At 34.8% G+C, this 17,955-nt stretch overlaps 2 protein-coding genes across 2 annotated transcripts; one reads left to right on the top strand and one right to left on the bottom strand.

The window, feature by feature from the left end:
* Positions 1–514: 514 nt before the first annotated feature.
* On the bottom strand, positions 515–4,098 carry LOC111412226 (60S ribosomal protein L18a-like protein). The gene is made up of 4 exons (XM_023043066.1): positions 3,646–4,098; positions 2,642–2,717; positions 1,973–2,087; positions 515–779 (listed from the first exon to the last, which is right to left on the bottom strand). Exons 1-4 carry the CDS (start codon positions 3,884–3,886, stop codon positions 720–722), a joined length of 492 nt encoding a protein of 163 aa, XP_022898834.1. The 5' UTR covers positions 3,887–4,098; the 3' UTR covers positions 515–719.
* Positions 4,099–8,499: 4,401 nt separating this feature from the next.
* LOC111412673 lies at positions 8,500–11,580 on the top strand. Its single transcript, XM_023043599.1, has 5 exons — positions 8,500–8,530; positions 9,282–9,364; positions 10,139–10,232; positions 10,335–11,101; positions 11,155–11,580. The coding sequence occupies exons 1-5, from the start codon at positions 8,500–8,502 to the stop codon at positions 11,578–11,580; spliced, it is 1,401 nt and encodes a 466-aa protein (XP_022899367.1).
* The last annotated feature ends 6,375 nt before the right edge of the window (positions 11,581–17,955 follow it).

Genomic DNA, 17,955 nt, shown 5'->3' on the forward strand with positions numbered 1-17,955 from the left:
ACAGTCAAACCCCCAAAATCATCGAAGGTACAAAAGCACCGAACGCACAAAAGCATTGTTGTTGTGCTACAATCAAAGGCACAAAAGCAACAAAGGAACATAGGCAATCGCCGAATGCCGGTGTTATGCTACAATCGTCGCCAACGCAATGTCGTCTCTAGTGTGGCATCGTTTCTAGCTTGTATCGTCTCCAACAGTGGAGAGAATGGAGAGGGATGTAGAGAGAGAATGGCAGGAGGAAATAATTAGGGTTTGGGGATGGGACGGTTGGGGGTGAATGGTTTTATAATTAGATTAATACCTAATATTTGTATAAATAAATTTCACACTTGATGTATGAATTGTATTTCTTAAACACCCGGTGCCGTGTAATTTTCCCTTACCATAATGTTATTAGTAACGATTGTGAATTTACTACAAATAAAATTTAAGTCATGTGACCTTGGGACAAATGTTATCCCCTTGAAAAGGAAAAGAAACCGGTTTGCCCTGCCAAACTTGATAAACTAGCGAAGATTCCTAACGTGAATTGAATATTGCAGAACTTGTATCAAAGAAGTTAAAAAACCAAGTTATCATAATTAAAATTACAGACGAGTCAAACTCCACGCAGAAGATAACATTACAACCACTAGACCTTTTTTTTTTACTTTTAGATAGCTTTTTGGTGGATCTTGCTATGACATGTACAATAACTGCTGCTGCAACTTTGAAAAACTTCACCAGGCTTGGGTTGCTTTAGTCACACCAAGAGTAACAGCAATAACAGCAAGAGTTGCCTGCAGTAACAAACCAATGACGATGAGTTTCATTGACACAAGTCGAGCAAATGGTAACAAGGAATAACTGCGTTCTTATAATGCAAGTTAAGTAAAATCTCATGCTGAGGACTTGAAACAGAGTGACAAAATCACATGCATAGAACATCTTAATTGGACTGTTCTTAAGCCAAAAACCTACACTTGAGCAAAAATTGGCCCAAACTCTGGCAAGATCTAATGATTAGATTTTACCACCAACTATTCGCAGCCCATGTGGCACAAGTTATTATTATTATTATTATTATTATTATTATTATTTTTTTTTTTTTACGACGCCCATGAATAATATCTGACAAGCATAAGCAAAAGCCCAAATCTTGGCCAATTCCCAGTTTTATCCTTCTATCAAACGGGTAAACAAATTTTTCATTTGCCTTTTAGATCGTCAATATTTCCTTGTGCTTCTTATCATTCAATCAATAAAAATAATCACTTAAAAAACATGCGATCACTATGCTGGTGGCTTCAACACCCACAAAAATTTCTGATAGTCTCTTAACAAAAAAATAAAAATAACTAAAATAAATGGTACAAGTACATTTAAGTGTCTAACAATGCTTCATGGCTGGATAAAGGGGGGACCCATTACTGTAATTACTAATTTCTATGAAATAAGCATCTCTCTTCACCATCAAATCTGTCAGTGCCAGGCTCAGCTTTTATGCATCTAATCTACACCACATTTCTTAATGAAAATTTTTATACTTGAAGCATCTCTAGTTAATGATGATAGGTATGATCTGAGCAAGCTAACAAAATCAAGAAGCATAAAAATTAACATTCATGCTACTTGTACAACCTTAGTTGACAACTTCACACTTCACAGCATCACATTCATCCATTTTAAAAATTATAAAAAACTGTTTTTTAAATCAATGGCAAGGATTTTGACAACGCCAAGATTGTTGACAATGGTTGTCAACAAGGATTGTACAAATAGCTTAAGTGAAATATTAATACTTCGAAGAAGTAAGTGTAGTCATCAAAAAACTTTCGAAGATTATATGATTAACAAATCGAAGGCAAATAAGCAGTAGTAATCCCTTTTTTCTTTCTTCAGTAAATAAATTGACCAGACAATTAAGCATTAGTAACCCTAGAAGCATTTCAGACTTCAGAAAGAGAAATCACATTAGAGGACGAACACTTACAGCCAGAGTGCATGCAAAAAGTCCAGCTTTTTCTCTGTAATCCACCCGAACACATAACAGTATAAAAGCTCCAATGTACCAGGGAATAGCACCGAGTACAAAACCAATTATAAACCTTGATAGTAAATTCAGATAAAATCAGTCAATAATTCACATTTTACAAGAGAAACAAATTAACACAATGATATCATCATTAGATAACATTCACGTTCAGAATTAGTACTACCCTGACTAAACCTCCCTCTAAGTTTTTTTTTAACTGACAGCATACTTGAAATAAAGGGGCAAAATAAATTTAAAAAAACCAAATATCAAGAGTTTGGCAAATTGCCTCACCCAATTTATTTACAACACTTCTTCTTGATCAAACGCTTTTCTTCACAATAGATTGAATCATTATTTTGTCAACCATAACCATGCTATCTTTACTTTACATCATTTTTCCTGGTACCTTGGTTCTAATTGATATTCATAAACCAAACCACACATACAGGAATAGACTAGACAACAGAAGAATAAAAATTGAACTCCATTTAAATGATAATCTAGCAAACAGCTCTTATAGTGGAATATCAATAACTATCTGAAGAGTTTACAATGACATGTATCCCCAAATAAAGAGAGAAAAATCTTTGGTTAAAGGACAGTAGAACCGAGAATAGTACTTACAAGAACCATCCAATCCCCATACCACAACAAGGAAGCCGATGCTCTCTTAAGGGTCGACCTTCAGCAACAGCATAACCTGGAATAGCAAGAATTGGAAGGGTGTTAAAAGCGACAGCAAATCATAAAATGATACCTCTAAAGAAGTGAACATGGAACTGCATCTTTTAACAGTATTAGCTTTCCATTATGTTCATTGTCCAATAACATGAATATTCGAGCTGTGGAATGAGCTTTAAAACTATGTCACCTTGCCAGCATAGGATGACCAAAGAAAAACATAAAAACAGATAAAGCAGTGCATAAGGAAAATACCGATGTCAAAAAGTTAGAATCAATAACAACTCGTCCAAATTATCATTCTTGATTTCCTATGTTTTGTGTGGTAATTAGGGGGGAATATGATAAAAAAGCAACACAGTTAAATGAAGTTGAAGATTTTGATTATGTGATTCAATGAATTGAAAACAAAATTCCCTCTTGATCTCTTCTTCTTGTGCTTTCAATATCACCTACAGATTAACTACTTTTCAACAATAAACAACAGAAACAAAGATAGAAGATAAATAGAACGAGTAATAAAGTGGAATTACAAAAGAGCAAATTTTGAGGCGAGGCCAATGGCGCTAGGGACATGTGCGGAATGACAAATTAAAAGAACAACAGACTAGGGATTTGCTTTTCCTGACGCAAGTATTTATTTATCAAATTGAAGAACAAACTAGGGATTTATCTTTTCCGGATGCAACCAATCAATGTATCTATTTTTTCCAGGTATTTTCTTCATAACAAAACAAAAAGGGAAAAAAAAAAAGAAAAAAAGAAAAAGAAAAAGGAATTTCAATTCAATCAATAGCAACAAAAATAAACTGTCACATGAATTTTTTTTTTTTTAATCTCTTTTCCGTTGATCAGTAATTTCTTTTAATTCAATTAAGGTATTCTAAATTTCATCGGTATTTACATCGAGATATGATAATAAAAGCTTCTATTTCAATCAAGAGTACCAGGAACAGTTTGATATCCGTGAGGATAGTAATGAGGCGGAGCGCCGGAGAGGCCAGCAGGAGGTATGGGCTGAGGGAAACCGATGACATGGTGAGACGGTGGAGGAGGAGAGACAGTAGATTGAGGTTGATAGTTTGCCACGCCTTGGAAGGTTCCGTAATAATTTGGCGGAGGAGGCGGGGGCAGCTCGCCGGATGCCGTCGCGATGCCTCTGCTCTTCCCTTCTCCTTCTTCGGTCATCCTTGCTATTACACGAATAGACGATTCAGGATCGGGAGGGGTTGGGGTTCCGGTGTTCAAAACTACGTCGTTTTATTATTTGATCAATGACCGAATCCGATTTCAAAGCCTGTTCGTAATTACAAGGAGTGTGCAAGTCCACTCAAGCGTAACAACAAAGCCACCCATGATTCACACGGTTAACCACCAATAAGCAATGGAAATGCCATTTGTACACCCCCATCTACTTCTGAGAGAGTCCACGTTCAATAAAAAATATATATATATTATTTGCAATCGTTTATTATCATATTCATCCTACGTAGCATACATATAATGGTTAGTGATTTGAATGCCACGTAGAATTAGAGATGACAATGGTTCGATTCGGGGTCGGTTCGACCAAAATCATCATCGAACCACTAATTTTTTAGTCATACCATAACCGCACCATAACCACAAAAGTCGGTTCAGTTCGGTTCGGTTCGATTCGTATCTCAGTTCGACTCGTTAATAATCACGAAAATAAATTATTTTTAATTGGTCCATCCATCGAATAAAAAGAAAAATGTATGAAAAAAGTTAATAAAAACAAAAACATGATACAAAGTCAATGTAGCAAACAACATCTCAAATGAAAATGCAAAAAATATCTCAATTCTCAAATACAAAATCCAAATTTAATAAACAATATTCAATAACTCAAAAAGTTTCACCCTCAATTCATATTTAATCTTCATTCTTCCCTGTAATTCTTACTAGTATACGTCGAAACTCAAAGTTGATTCCTATATAGTATATAAGAAATGTAAGTAGAGTAATAAATCAATAATCCATAATGTTCTTAACTGAAGATTTAAACAAAAAAAAATGTACCTCTTTGTCAACATTCTCGTCGCCAAACTTTGGTTTCTGTAATTAAAGAATTCAATTTCTTGTTTATGTGTTGTTTAGGCCAAAAGTCATCAAAGAGAAGAGAAATTAAAGTCATTTATCTCTAAAACGGCTACCAATTGTAAAAAATTGAAAATTTTGAATATACTTTGACCAAATCTTGTGTGAAATTCACAACAAACTCAAATAGACAAATATAAATTATCAAAAAAGAAGAAGAGAAGCTCACCAGTGGCAGAAGCCTGAAGGTCGAAGGAGAAGATAATAATGCAAACGGGCAGAGGCGGAAGAGACGACAGTTGGCACTCAGCAGACCCAGAAGGCAGGAGTTGAGATTCCAATTTTCCAATAAAACGTTTGTGCCTTTATGTTAGACTGTTAGGGTTCAGGGTTGGGTATTTGGGTTTAAATTCAAGTGGAAATTACACAAAACCATATTTTAACTATTCAAAATTCCTAAACCAGATGGGAAGTTTGACATTTCAAAATTCAAATTCTTTTTTTAATTATTTAAATAAACTAATTACCTAAAAAAAAAAAACCCTACCCACAACCCAAACGAAGCCCCCATCTGTTCCCTCTCCTTCGCTCGTCTCTCTCTACCCTTCACTCTCCGACGACGGCAGCCGCATCTTGTCCCTCTCCATTGCTCGTCTCTTTCTATCCCTCACCTCTCAACCTGAGACTGTCGTCACCAAATTGAAGCTACTCGAAGCCACCGGACTGAAGGCACTGTTATCCATCGTCGCTATCAATCACTGTAAACGGCGAACCCATCGCTAACGACGTTTGAGTTTGCTGCCTACACAGACAATCAGAAATTCAGCCGCCTGCAGCAAGGTGGTGGTTGTGACGTGGTGGTATTTTGTGTGTACTGTGGGCAGTGGTTGTGCGCTTGAGTTTGCTACCTACACAGACGATCAGAAATTCGGCTGCGTGCAGCGAGGTGGTGGTTGTGATGTGGTGGTATTGCGTGTGTACTATGGGCGGTGGTTGTGCATGGTGATACGAGTGGTGGCGGTTGTTGATATGGGCGGTGGGATGATGGTAGATTCCAGTGACAGATTGGGGATTTTTTCTGGTGGGGACGGTGCGATGGTGGTGGTGTTCATGGGGGCGGTACGGTGGTTGTGGTGGTTTTGGTTGTGCTGGTGGTGGTGTTGTGTGGTACGATGGTCGTGGCGATAGAGACAGTGGTCGTGGCAGTGGGTGTGGCGATGACGGTGAGCTGTTGGTGGTTGTGGTCTCGGATGTGTTGATTTATTTTTGGTCGTGGTGTTTGATGTAGGGTGATGGTAGTGCCGGCAGTGGTGCTAGAGGGTGATTGTTTGGTGGTGGTCACAGATTAATGTTTTAATTGTGACCATTAAATTGGTTAACATGAAACTAATAAATAATACGTGACCAATAAGATAAATTGTGACCTATAGTATTTATGATCTGTGACCTATAAATAAATTATAACGTATAAATTTAAAATTTTTGATTTGTGACCAATAAACAAACTGTGACCTATAAAATTTTTGGATTGTGATCGTAAAATAATTTGTGACATAAAATTTTTAATTTGTGACCAAAAAATAATAAGTGATGAATTAAATCGTTAATTTGTGACCTATGGTATTTAAGATCTGTGACCTATAAATAAATTGTAACGTATAAATTTTCGATTTGTGACCAATGAACAAACTGTGACCTATAAAATTTTTGAATTGTGACCGTAAAATAATTTGTGACATAAAATTTTTGATTTGTGACCAAAAAATAATAAGTGATGAATTAAATCGTTAATTTGTGACCTATAGTATTTAAGATCTGTGACCTATAAATAAATTGTAACGTATAAATTTTCGATTTGTGACCAATGAAAAAATTTTGACCTATAAAATTTTTGAATTGTGACCGTAAAATAATTTGTGACATAAAATTTTTGATTTGTGACCAAAAAATAATAAGTGATGAATTAAATCGTTAATTTGTGACCTATAATAGTTAAGATCTGTGACCTATAAATAAATTGTAACGCATAAATTTTTGATTTGTGACCAATGAACAAATTGTGACCAATAAAATTTTTGAATTGTGACAGTAAAATAATTTATGACATAAAATTTCTGATTTGTGACCAAAAAATAATAAGCGATGAATTAAATCGTTAATTTGTGACCAAATTATATAAATCTGTGACTTAAATATATTAAATTACTAAATTAATCAAATTATAAATAATTTTTAATAAAAATCTGATTTTCGAAATTTGAAACTTGTTTTCTTGTTTTTGAAATGTGCCATAATTAATTTCTTAATTATGAAATTTTCCCTAAATTTAATTTGTTAATGGACCAGAAATTTTGGGCCAAAGAAATTAAGTAATTAACATAGAAAAAATAAAAAAATTATGGAAAGCCCAATTATTATTAATTTATTATTTTTTCTAACGATTAATCGGTCCGGTTCGGGGCGATGGCCTAAATACCATACCCGCCCCACTCCAAACTGTTTCATTAAAATCAAATACCATATCCGTCTCATTGCACCATCGATTTCGATTTTTTTCGCCATATTCGGTTCGATTAATCGCGATTTTCGATTTTGACGATTTGAATTGTCATCCCTACATAGAATGATTACGATAGACTGCAAATAGCATTATTCATTAAAAAATACATGGGCTTCCCTCTTGTAAGGAAAGTGTACCTCGGAGTTACGTATGGCAAAACTCAATAAGCAAAGGAATAGTACTATATGTACAGGGATGAGATTCTAAGGATTCTTACAGGTATTTTTCTATTGGTTTGAAATTGGTGACATGGCCAATACTTCAACTTTAAAATAAAATAAAAAATTGACACTGAAGCTCCAGCCAAACCCCACCGCGACTCAATCCGTACTCACTAGAACCTTTCAATCTGTCACTGAACTTTTTCCTCCGACGGCTTTCGCCATCAAATTCTTTGTCGGAAGCCCCTTCTTCTAACCCTAGTGGTCTCCCCCACTACCGCAGGTGACAGTGGTATCAGCATTTGAGCTACTTCCGCCATTTTTATCACTCTCTCAAATCTTATTGATAATACTATTCTCCAGAAATTGATCAGAGTCATGATTCAAATTTGACCCATCAATGCTAAAATCTTCCCATAATTCCCCAGCTATTGTTTTTCCTCTTCTTCTCATAGCATCCCTAAATTCCTCCTTCTTGTTATAGCCTTCAAGGCTGGTAGAACTTTGAGAATGATTGATTTCACCACCTAAATCCAAAGCTCCCAAATTGCTGACACTTTTTTTGAAAGAGTGTGGTTTGTGAATCATGTAATCCAATTGAAACAAAACCATCAAGAGGTTTCAAAATCTTATACCTATTAACAAACAATGGATTTCCATTCATGGAACCCTCCCAAAATCCCATTACTCCAAAATTCCCACTGGATTGAGGCAGTTTAAGCAAATTATTTGTTGAACAATGAGGATTAGAGCTCCAATTAATAGTGCCTATTTGGGATTGAGTACTTGAATCATTATAACTAGTATTCAGCATCCTTGTTCCTCGATTTAAAGCACTTTCACGAAACCCATCATCACATCCCATATCAAATGTCCATCTAAAAGATTGCTGTGAATTGGATTCATGTGTTGATTTTTATGGTAGAAAATAATTTAACTGGAGGGGCATAGATAGAAGTTAATGGTATTATACATGATTTGGCTACTTTTCAAATTCAGCGATTCGACGGTGCTCGAAGATGGGGAGGATGGCACCGACACCGACTATAAGTGAGGGATAAGATTTCGGGTCAGGATTGGGAGAAAATGAGTGAATGAGAATCTTTCTAAATTTTATTTTACTTGCCATGTCATCCTTGTAAGATGCTTGTGAATCATTGCCTGTATGTAGGTCAGGGCAAATTCGGGTTGGGGTCGAAATAACTCGGAACCACAATCAACTAAGTTAATTTGAGTATATTTCAATCCAAATTGAACCAACCTAAATCAAATCGATTTGGATCTGATCGGTTCAATTCAATTAGTCGATTTCGTCCTTGGCCTAAATTGAATTTGAAAAAAATGCTTTAAACTTTGGGGCTGATTTTGAGTACACTTAGTCTTTTTCTTTTGTGGAATTACATCAATCCAATTTTTTTAAGAGCCAATTTCATAAATCAAATTTAAAACTTGTTTATACAAAAATCAGATGATAATTAATTTTTTTAATATTAATAATAATGTTATAAAATTAATTTAATTCACATATACCCACCATTAACCCACCCAACACAATTTTCACTTTAAAACCCTAATTGCTTTCCTTCTTCCTCTCTCTCTACCTTTTCATTATCTCTTCTCTCTTTTATCACCCTGGAATGACCCATAGTAGTGCACAGCCATCCGACAACTTATCTTCACAGCCAAGCAGTGACGTGCAACACCATTGCACGGTGCGTCTCACGCGCAGGTTTATTGGTAGTTTTTGACCATCTCGCGAGGGCGCTGTTGGTTTGTTTGTAGTTTTCTAATGTGTGGGTAGTTTCTGTAAGTGGTTTGTTGGTGGTTGTTTGTGGTGATGATGGCAATGTTGTTCAGATGGTGGTGGTGGTGGAGCAAGTGATGGTAATGGCGTTTTGTGGATTTGATTTGTTGATTTTTTTGGATGACGATGGCAGCGATTTTGTTGGACTTTGCTAGTAATGATGGTGGTAGTGGTTTCCTAGAGTTAATTGTTTCAACGCTCACTGAACTTTGGGTAACGTCACGTCTCACTCATTGAATTTTGACTTGCACCCGATCACTCACTGAACTTTACGACGTTGCACTCCAATCCTCACCTCGTTAATTCCCTCACTAACAGTTGCACAGATGGAAGACGGAACTGACATGTGGTCGTTAAATGCCACAATGGAAAAAAAACAAAAAATGAATTAAAACATGATTTACTCCTATTGCCATGGCCAATATCAATTAACTCCTCCTTTTTTAAGAACCCTAACCCGACAACATCTTCACTGTGGCCAACTGCATAACCCAGCGACGCTAGAATCTAAGACGCATAGAGATTCGCAAATGACAGGACCACATGACGGTAAATGTGAATATTCTCCTGTCTGTGTTTTGATTTATGGTTTATTTTTTCTTTTTGTGGACGATCGATTGACTGGTCGGAGTTATGCGTGGAAAAGACATTATAAAAGAATACATATGCTACATGTTTAGCATCAGATCTCGCATTGATAGGGATGTGCAGAAACACCTCGTTATCTCTAGGAAAATACAGCTATTATATTATTTCCGAAAATCACTAATTTCCTTGGAAATTAGCTCATGTTTTCAACATTCCCCCTCAAGGAATAGAGTCTGATGTATCTTATAATGATTTACTGTCAATAGCATATTTGGGTGGTCATTGTTTCTGAACAATATTGTGAGCAGTCTTTACATTTTCTTAATTTATTCAAGGCATTGTTATATTATGTTGTGGCTTGTGAAGTTGGATGGTTAAAATAGATATCACATTCTTTTGCTGAAATAGATGTATTCTTTTATAATGATACCCATAGTTATTAATTGAAAGCTTTTTTAACAGATGCGGAGGATGACTTCGACTTTAATGATTTCGATAATGCTATATCATCTGGGGAAGGTAATCTAGAATTCGACAAGAATGTAACAGAAGGAATTGAGTTGGGATGTGATGGGGGTGCAACTGAACAAGATGAAGATGATTATGCAGGAATGGAACACAATGAAGATCAGGAGGCTGATGATTTGGAATGTCCATCATTTGAAGAACTATTGTTGGCTATCTCATCTGATGATGAGGTCGGGTATCGATTTCCAGAGTTCAGTTCAGAAATGGATATACGGGATCCATACTTTCAGATTGGGCAATTGTTTAGTTCTGTTAAAGAATTTAGGAAGGCTATTCGAACGTACAGTGCAGTAAATGGATACAATGTGAAGTGTAAGGTAAATGACGAAAGAAGAGTTCAAGGCACATGTAAAGCAGAGTGCAAATGGAGAATATGGGTTTCGAAGATAAATAATTTAGATACAGTGCAAATGAAGTCATATATACCTGAACATACATGCAGTCGGGACCAATATAATCATCACTGCACTTACACGTTAATAGTCAATCGGTATTTCGAGCAGTTTAAGGCAGATCCAGAGTGGAAAATGGAAAGTATGCAAACGACCGTGAAGGAGGACTTGAAGATAAATATTACTAGAAATGTCGCTTGGAAAGCAAGAAGGTATGCAAAGCAAATGATAAATGGGACTATTGAAGAACAATTTGTCGGACTGAGGTCCTATGCAGCGGAGGTGTTGAGATCCAATCCAGGGTCAACGGTGATGATAGCACTTAATGGTCAAGTATTTCAAGGTGTCTATATTTGTTTTAGTGCTTGCAAGAGGGGTTCCAACTGGGGTGTAGAAAAATAATTAGAGTAGACGGGTGTCACCTTCATATTGTTTGGGGGGGTATACTGCTCACCGTAGTCGGCCTAGATGTGAATGACTGCATCTACCCGATTGCTTATGCTGTTGTAGAGAAGGAAAACACGATTGCATTGAGATGGTTTCTGAGATATCTGGCTGAGGATATCCATATGGGAAATGGTACTGATTGGACTGTGATGACGGATAGACAGAAGGGCTTAAGTAATGTCATTGATGAGTTGTTTCCGACAATTGAGCATAGTTTCTGTGTGAGGCATATGTATACCAACTTTTTCAGTATGGGGTTCAAGGGAAGGAGTTTGAAGGATTTTCTTTGGCGCGATGCTAAATCAACTACAGTTGCTGACTACAGACAGTGGATGCAATAGATTCGACAACTAAGTGAAGATGCCTACAAATGGTTGATGGAAAGGCATTCGACCAAGTGGAGTAAATCTCATTTCAGGACACATTCGCGAAGTGATATTTTGTTGAATAACCTGTGTAAAGTTTTCAATTAGATGTTGATTGACGATAGAGAGAATTCTTCTTAACGATGCTCACTGATATACAATTGGGATTTATGAAAAGGATTGAGAAGCGCCGTACTATGATGAGGAGTTTCAAAGGTCGATTGTGTCCAAGGATTAAAAAAGACTAGCCAAGATGACGGACATGTCAGCTGGATGCACCTTACACTTTTCAAAGGGGCCTAGATGGCAAGTGGATTGCAGAACTAGGACATATGTTGTTGATTTGGAAGAAGGGACTTGTGCATATAGGAGGTGGGACTTGACGGGGATTCCATGCAGTCATGCTGTTACCGTTATACGAGAGTGCAAAAATGAACCTGAGGACTATGTTGACAACTGCTATACAGTTGACTCATATTTGATGTGCTATGGTCAGATTATGAATCCGATTAACGGGAAAAAATTGTGGCCCCAGTTGGACACTCTTTCCATCATGGCACCTTCGTCGACTATTCCACAGCGGGGAAGAAAGCAACAAAAACGAAGGAGGCAAGCAGAGGAAGATGTAATAGAACACTTGCAAGGAAAATCTATTGTTAAGAGAAAAGGAAGAGTTGCAATGATATACTCATTATGTGGACTACAGGATCACAACAAGAGATATCACAGCAGGCCAGATGTTCCTTCCCCGGTGAGTACTTATTAAAATTCTCATTTGATAGTTGTCTTTAATATAACATGTGATGAAGTACTCAAACGTTAATTTGCAGGACTGGGATGCGGCTCTTTTGGAGCCAGTAGAGCGTCGAAGTTCTCTTGATGCGGACAACAGGAGACATGTTAAGTGCTTTCACTCTCAATTTGTTGTACGCCAATGTTTTTAATAACTTATATTTCTTTCAATTTTCAGGAAAAACTTATGCCAAGCATAGAGAGAACAACAAACTTTCCATTTCATGCCTACTCATGGGGTCGCGATGCAATCCGAAACTACATGTACAAATCATGGGCCGTCAATTTCAATGCCTAAAAAAAAGTTTTTGGTGACTGAGCAAATTGAACTCCACGATACGGAGGATGAACTTATCGGAATAAATGCGCCAAGTCATAGAGCACCAAGGGCTGATAGGAGTAGATGTAAATAGTCATCATGAAGGAAAGGAAGAATGTAGCGCCAGACAAATTGGTTTTTTGTTGAAGCTGTTTGTTTGTTGGAGGAGGAAAACTGATTTTTTGTTTTGTTTTTTGATGATATGAATAGCATCTATATGTAGCTAGCATAATGCTTCATGCTAGTTTTTTTTGTTCTTGACGACGTAGCTAGCAGATATATGTACCTAAATGTAATGGAGGCACAATATGGTAGATGTAGATGGATGGTGTCTAAGAAGGTTTTTTTGCCTTCTGTAATTAACTCCAAAATGGGAGATGGCAGGATGTTTTGTTTTGTTTAAAGGTAGGATGTTGTTTTTTTGTTTTGTTTTTACACTAATATCATAGCCTTTTTTCTGAATGCTGACCATATATTTAACTGTACTCTTTTTTCGGGTCTTCAAATTGTTATGTTATGTGCACTTAACAATGTTCAGAAATTTCAAAAATCAAGGCAAATAAAGGGTTAGCTTTGATCATCATTCACATCACAACAGTTTCTTTTCACTCATCTCTTTCCAAATGATATTAGGTTCATTTTTAAGATTAAGATGCCACCAGAAGTTCAGGTTCAGTAGATAATAATTATGAAGCAGCTGACCATTATACAACAAAAATGGGTGCATCTTCCTGTAAGGGACTTGAGAAGCCTAATTTGTTTTAGTAGCAGAATTATTTGCATCGAAAAAGCAAAACACTTACCAAATTTGGTCAACATGAAACTAAAAAACATTTGATAATATAATGCCTTACTTGCGAAACTTGCTCAACATTAAACTAAAAAACAATTAGTACAGACATCCAACTGGAATTAAAGTTTACTGGAAGTGGCAATAACATAACAACCAACTGGAGTTAAAATCTACTAAACATTATATCACTACAACATTATAAACTACTGATTCTCGTCAAGCACGTGAGTACAATATGTGGACGATTCATCTCATTTTTGCTCCCCATTCTCTTTGACATCTCTTTTCCCCTTGTGCATGGTTATGTTGAGGCTTATCTCGATGTCTTTTTATTCTATAATTCCAGTGCAATGTTCCAACATACTTGATAACTCATCAATTGGAGGTGTCGAATTACATTCCCCCATGCAAATGCATCTTAATCCAAGATCGCCTTTCGCACCACTGGACTTTCCTTCGTCTTGTAATAATATCCATACGTCGGGGGAAACCTTACTCCACGTGAAAAACCCGCAATCTCGACTGCAAAATATAAATAACTTTCCTATGTTTTTGTTCTTTTTTTCGACTTCCAACCACCTCAGAAAGCCTAAACAACAATTTCGCCATCGTTGCTTTTTTGGACAATCCCACAATTGGTGGCCCGAATGTCTACAACAGTGGCAAATTCCCCTGTTCTTGCCTACACAAGAAATAATGTGGTAAATGATACACATAATAATATGCAAAACTTCAGTTGTTATGAAAAATTCTAACCACTTCAAAAAAGTCCAACTACAGCTTCTTATGGAAACTAAATACAAAACTACACTTCTTATGGAAATTAAAACCTCACAATGTAATTGCACAAACCAACTACAGCAAATTTTACTTCCAAAGCACACCGCATTTTTTCAATTCTTATTCTGGGAAAATTATATGTACACGAATTGCATCTCAAATTTAGCTATATACATATTTTTCATAACACTATACAGACCCATAAGCAACAATTTTTTTACTCCAAAACAATCAGTGCAGCTTTACCCTCCCAGTAGATTCGGAGATCAGATCCCCAGAATCCCAGAACTTAGCTAATATATGTAAAAGAGTCTCTTTGTTACCGTAAAATACACAATGAGCAACTGAATATGCTATTGGGTTCCAACAGTACTAACCGAATTACCTCGATTCCTTGTATCCATGCTGCCATTTTCTGGGGATCGTTCTTCACAAATCCAAGCTTAATTGGGATGGTTTGGTCGTCGAGAAATGTTGGACTATTAATTTACGGGTCACAATTGTCCACAACTTTAGATTTGGGATTTGATTTGAATTACTGGATTTGGGGTTTAGGGTTACAATTTGGGGAGAGGAATGAATGAATGAATGACTGGAACCGCAAAATAAATGGGGAGATTTCAATTTCATTTTTTGTTTTTTTTTTGTTTTTCAAATCCATGGTGGCATTTAACGGCCACATTTCAGTTCCGTCGTCCACCTGCGCAGCTGTTAGTGAGGGAATTAACGGGGTGAAGAATGGAGTGCAACGTCGTAAAGTTCGGTGATTGATCGGGTGCAAGTCAAAGTTCAGTGAGTGAAACGTGACGTTACCCAAAGTTCAGTGAACGTTGAAACAATTAACTCGATTTCCGAACTTGAAAAAATTAGAAAGTAGAGTTAAAGTATGAGAAAATGAAAAGTCAATAAATACTAGACAAGATATATATAATATAATAAATAAACTAGAAAAATTAGATTTAGGTAAAGTTAAAGAACCTAGCAACTAGTAGTAGTAAATTAGTTGGAAACCCTTTTCTAAGGTCATTAAGTAGAAAGAAAGAATATAAAACAAGATTAAAATCCCTTATAAATATAGAAGAACAAAGAGAGGCCTTTAAACAAAATAAATTAAAATTAGTAAAAGCTTTAGATATATATAAAAAAGAAAATTTGTTTAGTAAATCTTTAATATATCAACATTATGGTGAAATATATGTTTTTTGTACACATGGAGATTAATTTATATCCCTAGATCTAATAGAAAAAGAATCTTATAAAGAAGTTGTCAATAAAAATCTTCAACGGGATTAATAATAGTAGGAGTAAAATAACTTCATGGGAAAAATTTAGGAGCTAAAGTATTAGCATGTTTATATGATAATAGATTCACAGACATAGAATAGGGATTATTAGAAAGTATAGAATTAGATATGAATAATAAAGAAGGAATAATACATTTTACACCAGATTATTTAGTAAGAACAAATTTTTTTATAAAGACATTAAAATATGAATAAAAAACAAAGGATATCAAATGAAAAGAGATGAAAATAATTTATTAATTCATAAGAAGATTTAGTGAAAATAGTACAACTAATTGTAAATTAGAAAATAATCAAATAATTACATTATTAGGGTAAAAAGGTATAAAAGTTATCCCAAGAAAGAAAATTTCTTTAGAAACAAATGCAGGATTAAATTGGAATTTAGGAATTTTTTTTTTAGAAAAACCAATATTAGTACCAGAAGATAATGTCATGTATAAAAATATTAATGAAACTTTAAGTATTAGATTTGGAAATTATAGTTATCAAGCAGAACAGACAAAGCATAATAAAGAAGAAGATGAAGGAGAATGTGGATATTTTGAATAGAAGACTATGAAAGTGAAGACGAAATTAATGTGTTAGATGAAAATAGTGAAGAGGACGAAACTGAATATGATAAAAAGGATTTGGATATATAGATATGAAATGTTATAGAAATCTTAGAAAAGCTAGAGAGATAGAAATTAGAATGTTAATAGAAAAGGTCTAAGCAAATATAGAAACTAAGATGGAAGAAGCTAGTAAAAGAACTAAATTAGAAACAGATCAAGATTAAACAAAAAAAAAAAAAAATGAACTCATGAATACAAAATATGATATGAGAGGCAAGTACCATTTTCCCTTGTAAGAGACTTTGAATGGACAGATAAAAATTATAAAAGTTCAGAAAAAAGACAAACAAAAGAAAAATGCAGTCTACCATTAGCAAATGATAGAGGATTAATCTTAAAATTAAATAATTGTAAACCTCAAGATAGACCTAGTACTATAATTAAATGAAAAATTATGTAATTAGGGCACATAATGATATGCCTATACAAATGACTGTAAAATAAATGAGGGTTTACTTATAAACTCATTTAGGAAAGACAGCATTAGGCATATATGTTATAGCAAAAAGACTAAAATCGGATTAAATTAGATTAAGAATGGCTGGATGAGATAATCCTAGAAATTTTACAAGCTTTATTAGAGAATTAATTATAGGTTCTGACCCATAGTAGAGATAATACTTATGAACAAAATAAAGGTTGAGAAGACTTAGGAAAATTAAATATTAGCAATATAAAATACATACAAACATTTTTATTAGACTTTGAAAGATTAGCAAGCACAGCATGTTTAGCATTAGATTTACCTATACTTGAAAGATTATATAGAAAGATACCATCATCATGGAATAATAAGATTAGATAAGACGTATAGTCAAAACCAACAAGAGATACAACTATTAACATCACCATAAAATTTATAACTGATAAATTAAAAGAATATTGTATAGAAGAAGTATCTACAAAATAGATAAAGAAATTAAACTACTCATTTTGTTCAAATCTATATACATCACAGAATCATAGAAGAAGAAAGAAAAAATTATACAAAAATGATTTTAAAAAAATATCAAGATTAAAAAAAAATATTAGACCAAGTAGAACATAATATAAAAATAAAAGACCCAATTATAATATATACGTTAGAAAGCCAAAAATTAAAAAAGACTGTAAATATTATATTTGTAGAGATTCTAGACATTTTACTAAAAAAATGCCCTAATAAATATAAAAATAAAGAAAATATAGCTAAAACTATGATAATTGAAGATATACAGTGTAATATTATAGAATTATCTGATAATGAATCTTGTGTAAGTATTATGCCCTATGTCCAATCAACTTTGGATATAAATACTTTTATATGTAATTAATGCAATTAAATGACAGATCTATTATTTAATTAATAGACAATTAAATAAATAATAGAATCCATAGATTCAAATATTTGTAATTTGTTAATCACAATGAGTTGTGATTGTGAGATACAAATTACATCTGATTGAATCTTAAATCATCCGTGGTCGTAAGTAATAACGAGATACGGATATCGTTATTACGGATAGACCATCACGTGTGGCATTTCTTACTTGTGAAGTAAGTAGCTGATCTCACAAGTTAAAGTGTGGTGACACTTAAATGAACACGTGGATGTTTTGTTATAGAACAAAACATTGGAGACCCATCGAGAGATTCCACATGGATAACTATCTGAGTGTCGGTGGTTAATCTCTAACGTTCGGTAGTGAAATTGGTCCTTTGACTTGAGGTCGTCATGGTACCTTATATGAGGACAGTCATACTTTG

Source organism: Olea europaea, chromosome 16, assembly GCF_002742605.1.
Source record: "Olea europaea var. sylvestris chromosome 16, O_europaea_v1, whole genome shotgun sequence".
NCBI lineage: Eukaryota > Viridiplantae > Streptophyta > Magnoliopsida > Lamiales > Oleaceae > Olea > Olea europaea.